Source organism: Moschus berezovskii, chromosome 20 (assembly GCF_049115385.1).
Source record: "Moschus berezovskii isolate FMDL1 chromosome 20, NW_MosBer_1.0, whole genome shotgun sequence".
Classification (NCBI taxonomy): domain Eukaryota; kingdom Metazoa; phylum Chordata; class Mammalia; order Artiodactyla; family Moschidae; genus Moschus; species Moschus berezovskii.
Window position 1 is genome coordinate 67,360,169 of NC_142479.1, and position 21,336 is coordinate 67,381,504.

At 42.3% G+C, this 21,336-nt stretch overlaps 1 protein-coding gene across 1 annotated transcript in view; it reads left to right on the forward strand.

Annotated features, from left to right (window-relative positions):
- Positions 1-21,336, forward strand: part of GRB2 (growth factor receptor bound protein 2) — a 66,335-nt gene that overhangs the window by 6,879 nt on the left and 38,120 nt on the right. Inside the window, exon 2 of the mRNA XM_055408610.2 lies at positions 1,730-1,945. Within this exon, the coding sequence (XP_055264585.1) occupies positions 1,868-1,945 (78 nt within the window). The 5' untranslated portion in view covers positions 1,730-1,867. The remainder of the gene's footprint in view (positions 1-1,729; positions 1,946-21,336) is intronic.

Here is a 21,336-nt window from a genome sequence, read left to right on the forward strand (position 1 = left end):
GAGGGTGATTGCTTGTGGGTGTTGGGTAGGGAACTGTTCTTTTTAATAAGCGTTTTATTTACCCTGACTTTTAAAATTACATATATGGATTCATTTAATAAAAAAGTAACTATGGTGAGTGTATAAGGACACACAAATACTCTGAGACTAGTGTTCGTTTTTATATATATATATATATTTGCTGGGACTTTTTCTTTGCTTTCCTCTCTTAGAGCCAGCACAGCATAATATATCCTAGGTATGGCCTGACAGAATGAATAAACATGGGTTTAGTTTATTAGTTTACCTGCCGTGGAATGTTTGGCCTTCAGAATTCGACTGAAGGACTTTTTGTTGCCTGGTGAGTCTTTCTTCCTTGGTAACACTCATTTCCCTGTAATCTTAATATTCCCAGCTGGTTTACGCCTCAGTCCTTTTGCAGCTACGCTTGATTAATGCCCCAATTGTTAACTTTAGAACAAAAGAATGATAATCACTCGTGCCCCTCAAATAGGTCCTCTGCTCGATGGTAATTATCCACCAAAGGGTGTCACTATAAATAACCTGTCCTTATTCTGCCAGGGTCATTGTTGTTTTCTGCTTTTATTTAGCCTGTATGAAAACGGTGACTGGCCAAACAAGAATGGGGCTTCGTTTTCCTTTAGTTGTGCAAAGGCCAAGGTTGTGTTTCAAATTCAGGGCTCCAAACTCTTCACTCCTCTGCAGCGATTGTACTGTCCAGGTTCATTCCCCATCACCTGGTACATGACCCAAGGGTTATTACAGCGTCTTTGCCTGCAAGATGCTGTTTGGATCAGTTTAGTACTCCCCTGGCTCCGAGAAAAGCAGCTGTTCTCAGGGTAACTGTGAGAGGCTTCTGTTTGGCCTTTTGGCACCATTTCCTAAGGCAAGATATCTGGCAGCTCAGATTCTGAAAAAGGGATTGCTTTCAAGTGTAGATCAGGAATTAACTGTGCTCCTTAGGCTAGTTAGGAATGAGTCGGAGGCTGCTTCTGGAATGCTGAGCCTTGGACGGCTGTTTCAAGGGCTGTTGGGGCCCCTGAAGTCTTGGGGGTCTTGGTAGGGGAGCCCTGTGCAGGAGTCCTCTCCTTTCTCTGGTCACCTGAGCTTGCCCATCACGGATCGCGAGTGGAGAGCAGCCAGCTGAATAAAAAGGTAGTTCTCAGGGTCATGCTCCCACTTTCTAGGGGAGAGGGAGGTTTAGTTTCAGAGAACAGTTAAAGCATCCGGGACCAAACCCACATTGCTGCCTTTTGACTATGGAGAAGGGGACCCAGCTTTTTCAAAAAACCAGATCGCTTGGTAGGAGAAAGGAGGGAAGGGGCCTGTATCACTGAGAAGAGTAGGGGGCCATCCCCTGGGGCAGGCCTTTCTTCCGGCGGACTGCATTTCGTGCCCGGAGAGCAGCGTGAGGGTCGAGGGAGGAAAGGCGGAGACCACCGGGACTCCAGCCGGTTCCTGCACACCGAGCACACCCAACGGGAGGGAGAGGAAGTGTGATCGGGAAGGGCCCGAGCCGCCGCCGCCATTGGCCGGCAGGCCTGTCAGTTGCCTGGGGGCTGAGGCTGAAAAGAGGAAGAAGGAGCTCGGGGCTCCTGCCTGGAAGGGAGGGCGGAGGGCTGAGTCCAGCCGAGCCAGGGGGCGTGGGGGCTGGGACAGCAGGCCGACGGGCAGGGCGGGGCTGCCTTCGATCGGGCCACTTCTCTCAATCTGCGCTCTCCTGATTCAGGGTGGCATTGTGTGTCCCGGCGTGCGGGAGCCAGTCCCCGAAGAGAGGCGAGGCTGATCCCAGAGCGCTGGGTCGCTTCAGCAGGGAAGACTCCCTTCCCCCCTGCTCCAGGCTGCTGAGCCCTGAGCCCCGCTCAGAATGGAAGCCATCGCCAAATATGACTTCAAAGCCACCGCAGACGACGAACTGAGCTTCAAAAGGGGGGACATCCTCAAGGTAAGTACTGATGCCCAGCAGGCGGTGAGACGGCCTCTCCGTGTGCTCACCTGCCCTCTTTTGCCCTGATAACACACAAAGAAGCTGTGCTTGTCCTTGTTTCATTGCCCATTTGTAACATTTACCATCCTGGGTGATTTGGAAAGCTAGATACCTGGTGGAATATCAAATATGACTTCAGATGGTTGGGGTGATGTGCGGTCTTTAACTGCCTTTGTGTGAATGCCTCAAATATTCATATTTGTTTGTTGATACTGGTAGTTCATGTAGAGTTGGTTTTTTTTAAAACAAGGATTTGTGACAAGCACTCAATTAGTCTAATTTTACATAGTCAAAAGATTTTTGCATTCTGGAATGTGACTCTCGTGGGTTAGAAATTAATTTACCCTAGTTTAGAGAGGTGGTTAGAAGTACATGGCCAAACTTATTCAAGAACCTTAGGGTATCCTTACTCTTTGTGAAACAGCTAATGGAGTTCTAAATAACAAGGTTCAACTTGCTGTCGTACAAGTCAGATTTCGATTTTCTTGAAAGAAACTTGCGCAATTACCCCATATTAAGACTCTTAATTGCACAAAAGAAACTTGCTGGCAGTTTAAAAAAATAAGCTTCTTTACAGTTTGCAGCTCATTTTGAATCCCACTATTTACATGAGATTCGCCTTCCACCTGGCACGTGTTATTTAGGGTAGCATGATGGCAGCAGCTTGCCCTTTTGGATATGTAATTCATTTTTACATGGGAGGGTGTTATCGAATAGTGCATCAACCCTGGGAAGAACCTGAAGTTTAATGTTTGAGTCTTCACTGTGTCTCCAGTTTTGACTTTTTTCTGCTGAACCTCAGTCAGATGGTTGGAATTTGCCAACCAGTTGTTTAATTACCCTTGAATGAAATTATTAGCATTTTATAAAGAAGAAAGTGTGAATACAGAAATATGATTCTTCATCAAAGGACTTGTGACTTGTTTTTAAGTTTTGTGGACCTGAGGAGAGTTATTCTTTCGCTCTAACTACCGGAGGCAGAGAGTTCTGCTCTGAAGTTATCTGCACAGTAGTTTTCCTCATGTTAGAAATGTAGGTTGTACTTGATAGAAGGTGATAAAGAGCCCTTCAAGGAGAAGGAAACTGCGTGTGTTCTTTTCAGCTGTTTTTGCGATGCCAAGCTTTTTGACAGTATTCTCAAAGTAAGCACGAAGTTGTCGGAAAGCAGACAAAACCAGCTGAGTGAAATACTATACATCGTCTGTTTCTGTTTCTTTAGGTAGAAATCACCAAACTTAGACCCTAAATTATTCTATCATTGATGTACAGAGGAGATTGATGTTTTCTTAGGTGATTACTATTTTCAGCAAATAACCTTCTCCTGATACCATAATAAGATTGGCTCTTCAAAGAGGAAGAAAAAAGACAAGTAGCCACATTTGTCACTTGTACAAAAATGCTTTGGGGTCAGGTTTCGGGGTTTTATTTGTTTGTTTACTTAAACACAAATTAGAGTTTTTTGTTAAGCTTACCCTAGAAACTTGAAACTTGCACCTACAAGTTCATATTTTTTCTTTAAGTCTGTCCAGCTGCACATTTAGCACAGAAGCAACAGATCAAAACTGTGAGCCTGAGGTCTGTTTCAGAGAATTTTTAGGTGAGAACTTTCCCTGTTGGTTCTACCACTGAAGTTAGTCTTGATCATGAGCAGTTAGTAAGTTCTTCCCTTGAATCGGTAGACTTCTTGCTGTTCAGTCAGTAAAGTTGAGTCTCTTTGCGACCCCATGGACTGCAGCACGCCAGGCTTCCTTGCTTCAGGATCTCCTGGAGTTTGCTCAAACTCATGTCCATTGAGTTCGTGATGCCACCTAACCTTATCATCCTCTGTTGCCTCCTTCTCCTCCTGCCTTCAGTCTTTCCCAGCATCCGGGTCTTTTCCAGTCAGTCAGCTCTTCACATCAGGTGGCCAAAGTATTGCAGCTTCAGCATCAGTCCTTCCAGTGAATATTCAGGGTTGATTTCCTTTAGGATTGATTGGTTTGCTCTCCTTGCTGTCCATTGACACTTGTTCAAACTTCTTAAACAAGGGTAATATCCTTTCCCATCCCACAATGAGGATGATACTGTAATTTTTTAATGAAATTTTTATGATGGAGGAGACAGTGAATCAGAGTGCTCACATTTACTTTCAGTGTCTGGGGAAAGAGAAAATACATATGTTTGGTTCTTTCTAGTTTGGCAGATAACTGGCATATGAAGTCATAATGCCATTATTGCTTTTGAATGGTAGTCGTTAGCTGTTTGTTAGTAATCTTGTGGCTTTACTCCAAAAAAAAGAGTGACAATACAGTAGTTGCCCTTTGTCTCTTAATTCTGTGAAACAGCTGAGTGAAGAGAAGGCACACTGCTTTGTCTTAAATGCTGCTAAGTCACTTCAGTCGTGTCCAACTCTGTGCGACCCCATGGACGGCAGCCCACTAGGCTCCGCCATCCCTGGGATTCTCCAGGCAAGAACACTGGAGTGGGTTGCCATTTCCTTCTCCAACGTGTGAAAGTGAAAAGTGAAAGTGAAGTTGCTCAGTCTTGTCCGACTAGTAGCGACCCCATGGACTGTAGCCCACCAGGCTCCTCTGTCCATGGGATTTTCTAGGCAAGAGTACTGGAGTGGCTTGCCATTGCCTTCTCCGGTCTTAAATGCTATTATTTAAAAAATAATTTTATTTTTCTTTTGATTATTCAAGGAGTAACTGGCTTCGTTTGGGTGGCTATGATTTGTTTTGCTAACTCTTCAGGTTGTTAGTTGAGAGCCAAATTATGGGTAGAAGTGGCTGGAAGGCATCGACCAGATTCCTTCGATTGAAATAAGTGTATATTTTCTCTCTGTTGATAAGAGGGACACATACACGTGGGCATTGAAAACATTTTATTTGAAGATAATGAAATAGAAAGGGGCTCAGCCCTCTGCCTCTGGCTAGAGTTCCTGGTTAACTTTTGGTGGGTGTTGATGCCTGTCCTCCAGCACACCACTTCCTTAATTTCTAACTGTGTATTGACTTGTACTGCCCTGAGAAAAGAGAACAAGTTAAAACAGCTTTTTGGAAGCCTTAAGTAAGGCTTCAATATATCTGCCTTTGTTAATTTCCTTCTTAAAAAAAACTTAGTTTTTCTTGAGGAGGGTCAGGGAGGGCACTGGGACATAGGGAATGGAGGAAACTGCTCTACTTCTGTAGTTCCAGGCCTTACATGGCTGAAAGGAACCTAAATTTCAGCCCCATTGAAGGGCAGCCTTGAGGTAGCCCCAGGGGTTCTCTACTGAGCCCCTGAATCCTCTGCCCTAGAATACACAGAATGCTGAGCTTATCTGAAGTTGCATCTGCTTACTAGTGACTTTTTTATACTTCTACTTCAGATAGGAATTAAGAGACTGTTTTGAACTCTCAAACCTGAACTCATTGCATTCTTGAGCTGGATCCTTACTTTCTGTTGAGACAGATCTTTGACTCTTGAAGAGTACCAGCAGCAGATCATCTCATGATCTTCTCTGTCTGGCACGAACCTCCTTTCCAGGTCCCTAAACTGCTGTAAAACTCGGTCTTGGTGTTCAGTGCTGGTGGCCCTGTTTCACGCTTACGTGGCATCTCCGTGAGCCACATCCTGGGGTAAGTGGCCTTGAGAGTTGGGGGAGAAATAGATGTACTTTGTCCCTTCAGGAACTCTAAAATATAAGAGAAATAAGGTAAATATGTGAAACAGTATGCAGGAGTGTGTAAAATAGAGGATCTTCAGAACAGGAAGAGACTTCCTTATTTTACAGGTGAGGAAATGGTGGCTGTGGAGGTTAATGTGTCACAGCTGTTAGTGCTGATCTGCTATTTGAGAGAATGCTGAAGTTGGGTCACACTTCAGTGTAACTTAGAGGGGAAGAGATTGGTAAGAGCTCGAGTCGGAGAGAGCTGCGTGGAGGAGGCGTGACTTGCACTGGTCCTTGGGTTGAGCAGGGGGAGGGGGAGCGGGACTGGGCTTGTTGTGTTTGAGACTGGAATATTAGAATAAGGTGATAAGTCTGTGACAGAATGGAAAATAAGATAGAATTGGAACCTAGCAAGGAAAACTCAGTAAGAATTTGATCTTGTCCTTAAGCCTCTGAAGGTTATTAGCTGATGATGAAAGTATCCTCTGTGTAAATCTAATGATTTCTAGGAGGGAAGCCTGAAGTTCCAGCCTGGCGGGTCACAGTTATCAGGCTGTGAGATATGGGCCTGCACAGGTTTTGGAGACGAGGAGTGAAGGACAAGGGTGCTTTGAGTTAAAGGAAATATAATGGGATTTCTGCCTGTCCGGGGTGAGGAGTGGCATTTGAATACATCTCCTGTGTAACTGAGAAAAGAATGTCCATTGAGGATGCTCCTGAGAACCAGGAACATGAACTAGGGTTTGATTAGTTACAGTTTTCACAGCAGCTCATAAGTCTTGAATTTCAGTACACAAGTCTCATTTCAGGTGTTTGAACATCATACCTAAAAAATAAGATACGGTAGTTTTTTCTTCAGTGTTTCAAAATGTGGGTATTGGTATAGTTTTTGAAGTATTTCTTTGCCTGTTGATAAGAATTGTTACCAGTCTTGTTAACTAAACTGAAAATATTGCATTTAACCCTTAAGAATGAGGACAGTTTGAGTTCTGTTACTACAGTTTGTTTGCCTTTCATTGTATCTATTTCACCCTCTGCCATCTGAATAAACTATTTCTAAATAGGTGCTAAGAATGAACTTTCAGTTCCTATGCAGTGTTCCTTTTTGAGGGGACTGGGGCTGGGAGAGGTGGGGGAACTGGCTGAAAACCAGTCATCCCTGTTTAGAGAAAGAAATGTCTAAGGAAATGCACTGTTCCTTTGGGGTCTTCAGTTTTTACTTCCATGAGCCATTATAGTTAAGTCATCATTGAAAATAGCTACTGTTGATGGGGCGTTTAATATGTGCCTCAAAGTTATACATGATTTCTGATTTGGGGCATCGAAAGGTTGGCGTTATTAGTGCCATCTCATGGGTGCAGAAGTTAACTAATGGGCTCAGGTAAGAGGCAAAGCTGGGGATTGATCTTCAGCTGGCTACAGTACTCCCCCTGCGGTACGTGAAGGCCCCAGTTAACCATCAGGTGTGAGTAAACCAGAAATGGAAACTTCGCGGTAGTCCTGAATTGCTCGGCGATGGACAACTGTCTCATGGCGCTGTTTATGCACAGCGACATGTTAGATATCCTACCTAAAGTAAGCTGAGGTTAATAATAAATAAAATGAGGTGGGGGGAACAGTCATTTCGCCTGTCCGGTGAGAAGAGATGATGAACACGGACCCACCCTCTCGGTGAGGTGTGGGGATATGGATTTTGTCACCTCCCACCTGTAGAGGTCTGTGCAAATACAGTTGGTTTTTCTGAACAGTGGCTTGGTGATACGAGTTAGACCATAAAATGACCCAGCAATTCTACTTTTAAGAATTCAGTCTTAAGAAAATTCACACACACATTTTTAAAAATTGTAGATATAAGGATATTTATTTCAGTGAGTCTGTATATACCACCTAGGAAAGAAATTTCTGCAATTATGAAATAGGGTCATTTTTAAGATGCACTTCAGAGATATTAAAAGATGTAAAAAAAGGCATCTTTGAATCCATAGAATTACCTATTGGGGAAAAAAACCTTAAAAGAACTGATTTCGGTGCCTGTAGAGTGGGCTTCCTAGGTGGCTCAGTGGTAAAGAATATGCCTGCTCTGCGGAAGATGTGCGTCTCATCCCCTGGAGGAGGAAATGGCAAACCACTCCTGTATTCTTGCCTGGAAAATCCCATGGACCAAGGATCCTGGTGGGTTACAGCCCATGGAGTTGCACACAGACACAACTGAGCAACTGAAAAACAGCAATGCCTTTTTTGAGGAAAATGTTGGTCTTTTTGGCAGATATGTCCTCTCTTCTACCTCCTGGTGGTTGTGGAACGAGAGACACCTACGGTAACGTGCTCCAACTCACCTTCAGATCCTGACTCTGCCACTGGCAGGTCCCACCTGTGGTCTTGGGAAGCTCTGCTTTGGTTCTTCCACCCTCAGAATGGGAACAATGGCGTCTGCCTTCCTGGAGTCACAGTGAGGATTCAAGAACTAATACATGAGTGTGCTTGAGGCAGTGACTTGCATTATGTAGATAGTTGTGCTTCCTGCCATTAATTGTATGAATGTTTCTCAGACACACTTTGGCAAGACGGTGTCTGTCCAGCCACTGGCTCAGGCAACTGTTAAGTCGCATAACTTGATGCACACAACTGGCCAGGTGCTTGTCCTAAAATTACCTCAAACTCGGAACTGAGTACACTGTCCCAGAGCTGAGCTGAAAGCATGATATTGATGGAGGATGTGTGAAAGACAAGTAGTTTCTTTGTTCTTAATAGTCACTGGTCTCTCTTAAGGTTAAACCGGAAAGCAAAGAGGTGGGTATTTAGCCCAGCGTCCTGTTGGGGACCTCGCTGTTGTGTATTTCTTGGGCTGAGTGGAGCTTTGGGATTATGTTGTTGCCTTATATTAGAAATGATAGATGAAACAGTCTTGGGGAAAACTCCTTATTATATTTTCTACAAGGTGTCCTTCATTATTAGGCCTTCCCTGGTGGCTCAAATGGTAAAGAATCTCCCTTGCAATGCAGGAGACGTGGGTTCGATCCCTGGGTTGGGAAGATCCCCTGGAGAAGGGAATGGCTACCCACTCCAGTATTCTTGCTCGGGGAATCCCATGGACAGAGGAGCCTGGAGTCTTTGGTTATTATAGGCGTCCCCAGGCAGGACTTGTGGGAGAATGTTCTCTGTGGTCTCAGTATCTAGAAGAGGTATATTTTCCCCTCAGAGAGCTTTGAAATCTTAAGGATGCTATAAACAATGCTTTGGTATGTTTCCTTCTTTACCATGTAGGAAAGCTTAGAGCCTACTTTGGTCTCATTTCTAGCAGTAGCTCTTATGTTTTCTGTCCTAATGTTTTTATTGAAACAGGTAATAATTATTAGTGGTTAAATAATTAGTGTTTTTTCATGCTAACAATGGCTTTGATTTTTAAAGAATTAGTTTTTTCTTTAACAGCAGAGCTTTAAAATCTACATTTAGCAAAATGGCAAAGATGTTTGTAATACTTTGCTTTTGAAAACTACAGAAAGCATCATTTTTTTTTTTTTTAAGTGAGAGGAAATGTATTTTGGACCTTGAAACTGTAAACTTCACAGAGGACAAGAGAGCAGTGTGTTTTCAGTCAGAATATTGATCATTGCATGTCTTCTTTGTGTCATTATTTCATAGGTCTTTTACTTTCCTGGATGAATGTGTAAGGTTTGAAATGGATTGCTAGAGGAAAAAGAATATATTTGCATTTTATTATCAGTTTTTCCATTTTTCTTAACATTTAAAATTACTTTATCAGACATTAATAGAAAAAATAGGAAGTTCAAAGGCCTGCAGCATAAGCTCCTCACTCCAGCATTTTCACTGTTGCAGATCTCTTCTAGGCTTTATCATTGTACAAACATTTTTATAGGGCTATAATTATGGCAGACTTAAAATACAACATGTTACCATTTTCCTGTATTTGTTTTACTAATTATTTTTAATGGTTTAGTATTTTTAGATATTTGTGAAGTTAATGTTCTATAATTGACTTAGATATTTTCCTATTGCTGGCTATTTAACTTGCTTCTTTTAAAAATTTAGTGCATAATCTTAGAGGAGGCTTTTGATTATGTCTGATGCTCTATTGTCCTAAAGGACTGAGCAGATTACCTACTTGAGATCTTGTTATATGAGAATGGCCCTTAATCGTAGAATACACAACAAAAGTGCAGCTAGTGTTGGCTTCATTCTCTGTCCTCCTTTAACCATAGAAAATTATTCACAGTTTGACAGTGTTTTATAAGACTGTGGAACCAGATTTGTGAAGTGATTAAATCCCTTCTTCAGCATCTAAGATCCCTCACAACAGCATACAGTTTTTTTGAAGCACGTTTTATTTCGTACTGTTCTTTCAGGTGATTAATTTGCTTTTTTAATAGCTGTGTCTAAAGTAAACAAGTAATTTTTTGATAGCTGAGAAATTTGATGTGTATTCATAGATGTAGATTTAATTCAGTTTTACTTCTCTGGCTAAATGAGTCCCTTCTAGAAGGAGATCATCCATCCTCACTCCTGTTTGGAAAAAGATGGGAAGACAGACAAACCAGGCTTTGTTGATGCTGCAAATGTTTAGCTTTAGAGCCAGGAGGCTCTGCTGAGAGCTTTGGAGAAAAAAGTAGAGTTACTTATTGAAACATCCTCATATGAGCTCTTACACGTACTGCGATATAAAGAAAAAAGAAAACTGTCATGTTTTCTCTGATAGTTGGGATGACTGAGAACTGTTGCTTTCTATAGCATGCTTTTCTATAATGGATATTTTTATAGGCATATATTAGTTTCATAATCAGAAAAGCCATAAAAAAACAAAAACACTACAGTAGTCTTCCAGATGTCAGTGTATAAGTCAACAAACATTTTAGGGTCTCTTTTGCTTTCTTAAAAGGACAAAGAAATCACAATGTACAGCTTCATAGACTAAATTTGTTTCAGTTCTTTTTGGTGCAGGCGCACAAATATCTCTACATTATTTAGGTCTACTCCATAGAATGACTGGATATAAAATAGAGAATATACAGCGATAAGCTGAAAGCATGCTCTACCCTTTTCCTTATGAAAAACTAAGATTGGCCCTAAAACTGGTATTGCTGCCCTGATTCCTAGTTATATCTCACTTATCTTTTCTCTGCACCTGATATAAAACTAATGTAATGTGCTTTCTTACTTATGTAATTTTGACTTCGGTCTGTCTCCAAACTGGTCTGAGATTAGTAATGCAGCCAGATTGTAGTTTTTCAGAGGTTTAGTTATCCATGTTTCCTTCCTTGTCTGCTGTCTATATTTAACCTTAATCAAGTTTACGTTTTATTTATCAACATCTATAAAAATGTTTGGCTTTGAAAAGTAAAATTAAGAGAAAAAAATAAGGATTTGCAGTTGTTAGTGGGTTTTAGTTAACTGTTGTGCACTGAAAAAAATCAGATGTCTTTATTTCATTCTTTTTAAATGTTTATCAAAGTAGTTTAATAGAAAAGTGTAAAGGAAAGTTAGGCCATAATCCCTCCTGTCAGCCAGGTAACTTTTTGAAATCAAATAAACAGATGTACTTGTTAGCAGATGTAAAAGGCAGGCATTCTTCCCATAGAAAATAACTGTCCTGCTTTTCTGTAACTTTCAGGAAAAAAAAGCATTTAACGAATATAGCCATAGGTGCTTTCACTATACTTTCTGGGTATGATGAGAAGCACAGTGAAGCCATATGCAAAATTGTAGTAATGAAAGTAAGCAGGTACTTCATCTTCGGAAGGAAGGATGGGGTTTCTGTTTAAAGGTACTCAACCTCTTTAGAAAAAAGCAGTAGCTCGAAAGGTTTCTTTGCCAGCCTATCAGAGAAGAAGATAATGATGAAGACTTTCTCAAAGTCACCTGTTTTAGCTGAGTCAGAGTAGATCTTGAAACTAAAATTGGTGTTAATTTTCCCAGAAGCTGTGCTAACATTGTCTGCATCTGATATCCAAATGAATCTGTGGCTAATGGCCTCACTTACTGCTAGAAGTGGAAACTTGTAGCCCTGCAAGTCTTTTCCTGGAGAACAATAAAGTCTCCCGTGCTTTGGCCACCTGATGCAAAGAGCCAACTCATTGGAAAAGACCCTAATGCTGGGAAAGATTGAGGGCAGGAGGAGAAGGGGACAACAGAGGACGAGATGATGGTTGGATGGTGTTGCTGACTCTGTGGATATGAGTTTGAGCAAACTCTGGGAAATAGTGAAGGAGAGGGAAACCTGGCGTGCTCCAGTCCATGGGGTCACAAAGAGTCAGACATGACTGAGCCACTGAACAGCAAATTTAGGTTACTGATTGAGAAAGAACTAGTGTTTGACTCGGAAAGTCATTCTCTTTGGGTTCAGGTGCCCTGTGTCTGCCTTCTTGGAGCAGCTGATGTACAAACACATACATGAACAGTTGTTGCCCTTAAAGACTGTAGAAGTTATTTTCAAATGCAGCTATTAGTGGGTTGGTATTATGTGTCAAAAGTGTAAGCTTTCTGCGTGTTCTTTTTCTCACTCTTCTCCTTTCTTATTAGATATTAAAGGTCTCGCAAAAGAAGCAGACTTCTCATTTGCATATTCTCCGATAACCTGATGAAAAATGATTGATTACCTGCTTGGGAGGGGGTTGCGTTTTATAACTTCAAGGTTAGCAACCTCAATTTGAAGTGAACTCTGGCACACTTTTTCCTTTAAATGTAAATATTTATAAATACTTAGAGTATAGCCTTAAATTTCCCTCTAAATGCTGCTTTAGTTACGTCCCATAAATCTGGGTGTGCAGTGGTTTTTGTTTTCATTAATCTCAAAATATTTTCCAATTTGTTTTGTTTTTCTTTGACCTGTTGGTTATTTAGGAGTGTGTTGTTTAATTTCCACATATTTGTGAGTTTCACAGAATTCCTTTTGCTGCTGATATCTATTTTAATTCCATTACGCTTATAGAGCATACTGATTAAAGTTCTTTTACATTTATTGAAGCTTGTTTTATGGCCTGGCATATGGTCTGTCCTGGAGAATGTTCTGCTGTGTGCTTGAGGTGAATGTATATTCTGCTGTTGGTTTGAGTGTTCTCTGGATGTCTCTTGGGTCTAGTCGGTTAAGTTTTTTTTTGTCCGTGAGTATGTGTCATGATAGTTGTAGAATTTTGATGAATTCTTCACACATTATTGACTGGTGGATTTTTGCAGAAACTAACACCTGTGCCATTAATACATCTCTTGTCAACAGTATGTTAAGACTGCTTACCCGGGTGTCCTGGTGAATCACATGAACAACCTGAGTTTTTCCTAGGTTAAGGGAACAGTGCTTAGTGCAGAGGGTTTCAGATATAGATGTGTTTAGTAACTCACTGTTTTGAGAGCTATGCTAGAGGTATGCACAGTGTTGTGAATGAACACAGACTTGATAAGACAGGTGTATTGAAAAGTTTTCTGAGCTAATTTAGAAACACTCATAACTGCTCTGTCCATCCAGATATGTCTGACGTACGGAGGCCTAGAACACTCAAACTTGAAAGGTTAATTGCCTTTCATTGTATTTGACAGTTATAAAAGTAGACATATTGTTAACAACATGGCCCATGCAGAGAGCTTCCAAGTAATTATGACACTTCATGTTTTGTAACCATCAATCTCAATTTTATGCCCATGACACCACCACCCCACTTCTTAAAGAAATATTTTATGGAAATAGGTTTCTATTACACATTTGTATGTAGAACATGCTGAGCAGTGTTTTTAAGGAGTATTACTTTAAACTGGAACTTTCTAGCTGTTGAAAATAGCATGGACTTTACACTAGTATTTTGGTAACTTCAGAAATGGAAAGGATTAAACATTTTATTTTCTCCAGCACCGTATGAACGTGGATTATGTTGAACAAGTTTGTGGTCCAGCACAGCACGCACCTGAAGTCTGCTATCTCGATGTTAGTTTCTAAAGCTTAAAAACTCTGGTCAAAGAAGCGGGAAATTGTTACCTTTCATGAAGCCTTTGAAACAGAATTGCTCGAGTAAATAAGTTCAAGACTCCTCTTCATAGACATGAAAACTTTTGCTCAGCTAAACATTTACTCAGTTGTTTATCAGATATAAGAATGGGAGCCCCAAAGTTCAGTGTTCTGTTTACAGGAAGGGTAGAATAAAATGTCATTGCTACTTGCGCTCTTAGCCAGGGTCCCTTGACAGAATTCTCTCATTAAGATGAAACTAAAACTGCTACAGCATCTTTACTGAGCATAGTTTTCCGGGTTGTTGTGGGTTTTTTTTAAACTTTTTTGTATTGGAATATAGTTAACTGCTGGGAAAGATTAAGGGCAGAAAGAGAAGAGAGCATCAGAGGATGAGATGGCTGTATGGCATCACCGACGCAACGGACATGGATGAACCTGGGCAGAGTTCTGGAGATGGTGAGGGACAGGGAGGCCTGATGTGCTGCAGTCATGGGGTCGTAGAGAGTTGGACACGACTGGGTAACTGAACAGTACAGTTGATTAACAGTGTTGTGGTAGTTTCAAGTGCACAGCAGTTACACATGTATCCTTTTAAAATTCTTCTCCCATTTAAGTTGTTATGTAAAACTGAGCAGAGTTCCCTTTATGAACCTAGGGTTTTTTTTAACATATATATTTTTTTAAGCAAGTTTATTTTAGAGCATTTTAGATTTACCAAAAAACTTGCAAAGAGAAAACAAAGGTCCCCTATATCTTGACACCCAGTTTCTCACTAACGTCTTAAATTGGTGTAGTGCATTTGTTAACAACTAGTGAACCAATACTGATCCATCGTTTTAAGTATTTTTTTATGACTACACTGGGTCTTCATTGCTGCACATGGGCATTCTATAGCTACAGCAAACAGGCTTTTCATTGTAGTGGCTGCTTTTGTTTCGGACCTCAGGCTCTAGGCACACGGACTTCAGTTGTTGCGGCACATGGGCTCAGTAGTTGCGGCCCACTGGCTTAGCGGCCCTGTGGCACGTGGCATCTTCCCGGACCAGGACTCAGACTTGTGTCCCCTGCACTGGCAGGCAGATTCTTTACCACTGGGTCACCAGGGGAGTTCATGACATGTTGTTATTAACTAAGGTGTGTACATTATTCAGGTTTCCTTCATTTTTCCTAGTGTCCTTTTTCCTGTTCCAGGATTCCATCCAGGATACTGCATTGTTTAGTTGTGTCTTCTTAGGCTTATCTTGGCTGTGTTGGATGAACATAGATTAAAACACACACAAACACTTAAAGTTTAATATGTCCTTTTGATTTTTTGATAGTCCGTACTTAATTGTTTTCTAAAAGCTCATAAATTGGTGTTTTTGTGGAAGATGTTATTGCTCATGTAACGCTTATTGACATTTTTAAGGTTGGACCATTCAAGTATTTGGCTTCTGTATGCTGGATATTGACCACACTCTTCCATACAATAGCCAGTAGCCTTATGTGACTGCTGAAATTGGTAAAGTATTCACTTCTTCACTTGAATTGGCTGTGTTTCAAGATCGTACTAGCTGTGTCTGGCTAATGGCTGCTATGTTGGACAGTGCAGCTACAGGACATTTACGTCATTGTAGGAAGCTTTTTTGGACAGCCCTGCTGTAGAAAGTTACCACCCAAATAGCAGTGTTTTTGTGTTCAGAGTATTTTGGGTTTCAGTTGGAAATGCCGGGAATCGTATCTTCCCTATCATTGCAAACCATTGATGGTGACCCTGGTCTTTGGAGATGGGGCCTTTGGGCAGAATCAGGCCGGGGGAGGGAAAGTAGGAGGCTGCTGTGGACCGACAGTGGAACGGGGGCAGGATTTCTCTTCTCCACGAGGTACTACTGGCGACACTACTCCCTTTCCTTGTGGCCCTCTGACTTCCCAGACCCTTTTATCCATAGTGCTGTGCCTTTTCTACTGCCAGCCATGCAGACAGAGGCAGATACTAGGAACCTGTAGTCATCCTGTGGAGTCTGAAGCATGCTCTTCGAATGGCTCCACTGGGGTGACATACAATGTGTTGTTGAGTCCAGTGCTGCCTCTTCTAATTTGAGTTCCTTGTGTCATTGGATGTGTAATGTGGTCTCGAGCTGAATGTGCAGACAACAGCATCTGAGGCCCAGCCAGAGAGCAGAGGCAGCGTTTCTCTGAATTCAGCAAAACCATAATTATTGTGTTTTCTTTTCAGAACTCTGTTTTACATAAATATCTGGGGCAAAGTCTTACTCTTACTGTAGTCATTTTGTTTCTTTGTGTTAAATTACACTGACATTTTGCACAATTAAATATCCTTACCCTAAAAGCTCTACAGTGTTTCATTAGTGAACATAACTTGCCAGAAGTGTCAAATAACGGGACGATGAACCATTGTAACTGTATTTAAACAATATTTGGTCCGTTTTCTGTGAGGTGCATCGTTTCCCTGAACACTGAGCACTTTGTGGTCTTCAGACCTGCCATTCCTTTTGTCCAGTATAACCTTGGTCACCTCCCATCCTTCTCTCGTGACTTACAGCAAGCCCGCCTGAGTTCCAGAAATCTTTCTCCGTGCTTTTCTTTCCCTCAGGTGCCCCAAAAGAGGTGCCACTGTGTACTGGCCACTGGCATATTTGTTTCCCTAGGCCTCAGATTGCTGTGTGTCAGTGTCTTGCACGGTGCCCAGCAGCATGGTCGTGTGGTTTGTTGGGACAGAAGCAGCGCTGAGGCCCACACCGGGTCCGTCCCACTCGGTGTGAGTTGAGTCCACAGCTGGGTACTGTCTTTGTTACCCAGGGTTGCCCTGTCAAGAGGTCAGACTTGGTTCTTATGTCGCCTCAGCTGCTTTTGCATTTATTTAGGTGACATAAACCAGAAATAGGAACCCTGGAATTTCTGCTGTAATCTTTTATTCCCTTATTTTGCCACCACCTGAGTTATGCTTCTTAGCTACTTTTCCTTTGTGTCTCTGTAAGGTGTAATTACTCTTTACTATGCGTGTGATCTAAAGACTGTTTAGCCAGTTACACTTTTGTTACTGTCCAAAAAACATTCCCGATTTCCACCAATTTTTATTTTTGGACATTTATTCCATCTATAGTCACGGTGGCATTTTATTTCAGCGGATGGTTCATAAGATGTTGCTATATAGAAGGAGATTGTAAACATTTGGCTTTCTCTCTTGAATTCTTTTTTCTTTAAGTGTATAAGAAAAACAAGAAAAAAAAATTTACAGGAATGGTTCAGAGTAACCCTGATGATTTGTTCTGATTTACATAGTTTACACAATTCCCAGCCTCAGAGTCCTTAGAGAACTGCTCTGCAGGGACTGGACTGCTGGAAGAGGAGGCTGGTCTTATCTGATGTTCTCTTGAATTTACTTTGCTGCTAAAAGTGAGGTGGGTTGAGGGAAGAATTTCTTCTTGTTTGTCAAGTTTTGCCAGAACACTTCACTTACGAACAACTGTGTGAACTCTTATTGGTGTCCCTGTGTTTCCAGGGACGCTTTCTGACCCGTTAGCAACATTGCCAGGCCTGGCAGTGTGCTTCCTGGTGCCAAACGCTGCTGAAGCCACTCTAGAACAGGCCCAGCCCGAGCAAGATCCCGGAGTCAGAACGAGCAAGTGGTGCGAGTGCTCTTAGAAGTCTTTAGGAGAGGGCGATGCAGGCGCATCTGACGGGCTGACGACAGTTTGTTCACAGACGTAACATTTCGGTTCTTCTAGGCCCTGAGTAGTTGGTTTCAGTCAACAAGACACTAATGTCTCTTTTTAAATTTGCTCATGAATTTGCTCTTGGAATGTGTGTATTCTGTGATGAACCCAGAGCTTGAATGTTGTTAGGATATAAAAAAATAAAATGATGAATTCACATCTCTAGCAGGGCCTGGCTTTAGCTTTGACTCCGTTCAGTCAATCTAAGCCTCAGTTTTAAGGATTCGTTAGTTAGTTTTCAGTGTTTGAGTCTCTTCATTGATAAGATGGTGGTTCATGTTTTGAGGAAATAATGCTGTCCTTAAAGCAAAGGAGTATGTACGCTTTGAGTTGTTTTTCTAATGGTGGGTATATACAGGGGGTGGGAATAGGGGGCGGTCAGTAAGTTTTTAAACACCATCACTGTCTTGACCGGTGCCATTCTTAGATAGGCTGGTTGGCTGGGGTCAGTCAGCCTCTGACCAGCCCGGTCCGTATCAGCCTACAGTCCTCATCTCAGGAGTCTTATTTTGTGACCCTATGCTGAGCTCAGAAGAAGCAAAGAGTAAATTGGCGTTTTTCTCTATCAGGTCTGTCAGCATCTTTCAACTAAGTAAAGCTGCATATGGTTGTTTATGTCTTCTTAAATTTCTCTTTTGGTTCTGTCCTTATAATGTAAAGAAACGTTCAGTTTTGCTGGAACTTTAAGCTGCTACTCCTTTGATCCAGCTTCAGATCATTTAAATAAGATGGTTTTGATACATCCCATTTTGAATTCTGAGGAGCATCAGTGACACATTGACATTAAATGTAGAAAATTCTTACATAATACATTTCTCAGATTCTCTTTTTATAGACTACATTTAGGTTGGTCTGCAGGCTTTTGAGTGTGTATGCCAAGGAGACAGTTTCAGTATACTGGGGACTTAGAGTTGAGCAGGTGAAGCTCGGTATACATCCCCGTGAAGCAGGTTGTAAAGAAGACCGTTCTACTAGGTATGTCTTCTGATTAAGCATTGTTTTAGAGGACTTATAGCAAGAGAGAGAGGAGAAGGAAATGGCAGCCCACTCCAGTGTTCTTGCCTGGAGAATCCCAGGGGCAGGGGAGCCTGGTGGGCTGCTGTCTGTGGGGTCGCACAGAGTCGGACACGACTGAAGTGACTTAGCAGCAGCAGCAGCAAGAGAGAATCAGGTGTAGTGATTGTGTACTATAAGTCATTTTGGACTCAGGTACTGGGAAGTGGTAGCTACCATCTGAGTAATCAGGCCTTCCCAGTGGGAGGAAACAGAGGTGGACTTGAGCATGGTGATACCTTACTGAAGGTGAAGCTTTCATATGAGCCCAGAAATTTAGCTCTTATTGAACTCATACAGTCTTGAGAGCCAGGCAGGCTCTGTACCAAGTACTTTGCTCAATTCCTCTCAGCAGTGAAATAACTTTTTCAAGTGTGTTAACACACAGGTTGAGTAAGTTGCATAAAATCGCACAGCTAATTGGTGAGAGAATAGATTTTTGAGCATAATTTGATCTGGTTCACATTTTGAACTAATCAGAAAGCAGACATTCATGTGAGGAAAGAGCAATGTTTTCTAATAGGTCCTGGAGCAGTGAAATTACCCAGAGTTTTAGCAAGACTGTTTTGAGTAGTACGGGATTAAAGAGGAGAAAGAGTGGAAGCAGGATGGAGGCCCAGCTGGAGCCAGGCCAGCTAGGTTCAGGCTTCAGCAGTACCTAGTTTGCCATAGTTGTGATGTTGGGCAAGTTTTTAAACTTCTTTGTGCCAAAATTTCCTCATTGGAAAAACAGGGATGATAATAGCAGTTACTTTATCAGATTGTTGTGAGGATTAAATTAATTGACAAGTAAGCAGTTAAAACTGCAAGTATATAGTTCAGTTCAGTCGCTCAGTCATGTCCGACTCTCCACGACCCCATGAATCACAGCACGCCAGGCCTCCCTGTCCATCACCAACTCCCGGAGTTCGCTCAAACTCATGTCCATCGAGTTGGTGATGCCATCTAGCCATCTCATTCTCTGTCGTCCCCTTCTCCTCCTGCGCCCAATCCGTCCCAGCATCAGAGTCTTTTCCAGTGAGTCAGCTCTTTGCATGAGGTGGTCAGAGTATTGGAGTTTCAGCTTTAGCATCAGTCCTTCCAATGAACACCCAGGATTGATCTCCTTTAGAATGGACTGGTTGGATCTCCTTGCAGTCCAAGGGACTCTCAAGAGTCTTCTCCAGCACCACAGTTCAAAAGCATCAATTCTTTGGCTATCACCTTTCTTCACAGTCCAACTCTCACATCCATACATGAGTCAACGACCAAGATAATCACGATGGTGTGATCACTCACCAAGAGCCAGACATCTTGGAATGTGAAGTCAAGTGGGCCTTAGAAAGCATCACTACGAACAAAGCTAGTGGAAGTGATGGAGTTCCAGTTGAGCTATTTCAAATCCTGAAAGATGATACTGTGAAAGTGCTGCACTCTTTGCTGCAATATGCCAGCAAATTTGGAAAACTCAGCAGTGGCCACAGGACTGGAAAAGGTCAGTTTTCATTCCAATTCCAAAGAAAGTATATAGTTAGTTACTATCAAATAGGAAGCATTTGGTTTTTATATGGGGGATGGGTGGCAAATGGAGGCTTGTGGGATCTTAGTTCCCAGACCAGGGATTAAACCCAAACGGCAGTGTGAGCACATCGTCCTAACCCCTGCCTGGACCATCAAGAAATTCCCAAGAAGTAGTTTTGTTACCTGCAAGCTTCTAAAATAAGTTAGTGGAAATGGTGTGTGTGAAAGTCGCTCAGTTGTGTCCAGCTCTTTGCAACCCCGTGGACTATACAGTCCATGGAATTCTCCAGGCCAGAATACTGGAGTGGGGAGCCTTTCCCTTCTCCAAGGATCTTCCCAACCCAGGGGTAGAACCCAGGTCTCCTGCATTGCAAGAGGATTCTTTACCAGCTGAGCCATAAGGGAAGCGCCCTAGTAGAAATAGAGAAAAGTCCAAATCTAGAGGGCATTACAAGGGAAGACATCATATGACTGGGTAGGAGATGTGGTCCAGTGGGAGTATGCTAAGGCTTTGAGGCTGGGGAGAGTGTTGGCGTCCTTAGCAGGATGGGAACGTTAGGGGTTATCTATTGGGGAAGATAAAGGTTGGATGTTAAACCATAGGAAGAGGTTCGGCTGTGAACAATAGCAGTGTCGAACTCATTCTCAAGAGGGAAATTCTTTCTGCATCTTCCACAGCAAGAAGTAGCCTGAATGCTGAAGAAAATGAGATGGACTGCTCTGGGCAATTCCTATTAATATTTCACTAGCTCTCAAAACAGAGTAATAAATGGGAGGATGACCCTTTGTGGCAAATGCTTCATTCCATTGCTGTAGATTTTCTAAATTAGTTACGGTTTTTAATTTTTATTTGTAGCTAATAGTAAGAATGTTGTTTAGTTGCTCAGTCATGTACAACTCTTTCGCGACCCCATGGACTGCAGCCTTCCACGTTCCTCTGTCCATGGGATTTCCCAGGCAAAAATACTGGAGTGGGTTGCCATCTCCTCCTCCGGGGATCTTCCCTACCCAGAGATCAAACCCGTGTCTCCTGCGGCTCCTGCATTGCAGGCGGATTCTTTTACAGCTGAGCCACCAGGGAAGCCTTATTCGTTTAGAAAAATTCAAGTGAGAATTCTCGATTATAAGACCCTGAAGTACTGCCACCTTGTGTTAATTTTATATTTGTCGCTTCCTCCGTTATGCTACTGCTGCTAAGTCACTTCAGTTATGTTTACCTCTGTGAGACCCCAAAGACGGCAGCCCACCAGGCTCCGCCGTCTTTGGGATTCTCCAGGCAAGAACACTGGAGTGGGTTGCCATTTCCTTTTCCAATGCATGAAAGTGAAAAGTGAAAGTGAAGTCACTCAGTGATGTCCGACTCTTAGCGACCCCATGGACTGCAGCCTACCAGACTCCTCCGTCCGTGGGATTCTCCAGGCAAGAGTACCTGAGTGGGTTCCCCATTATGGTACTGTGCTTATTATGGTAGGCTTAGGAAGAGCTTTCTGACTAGAGT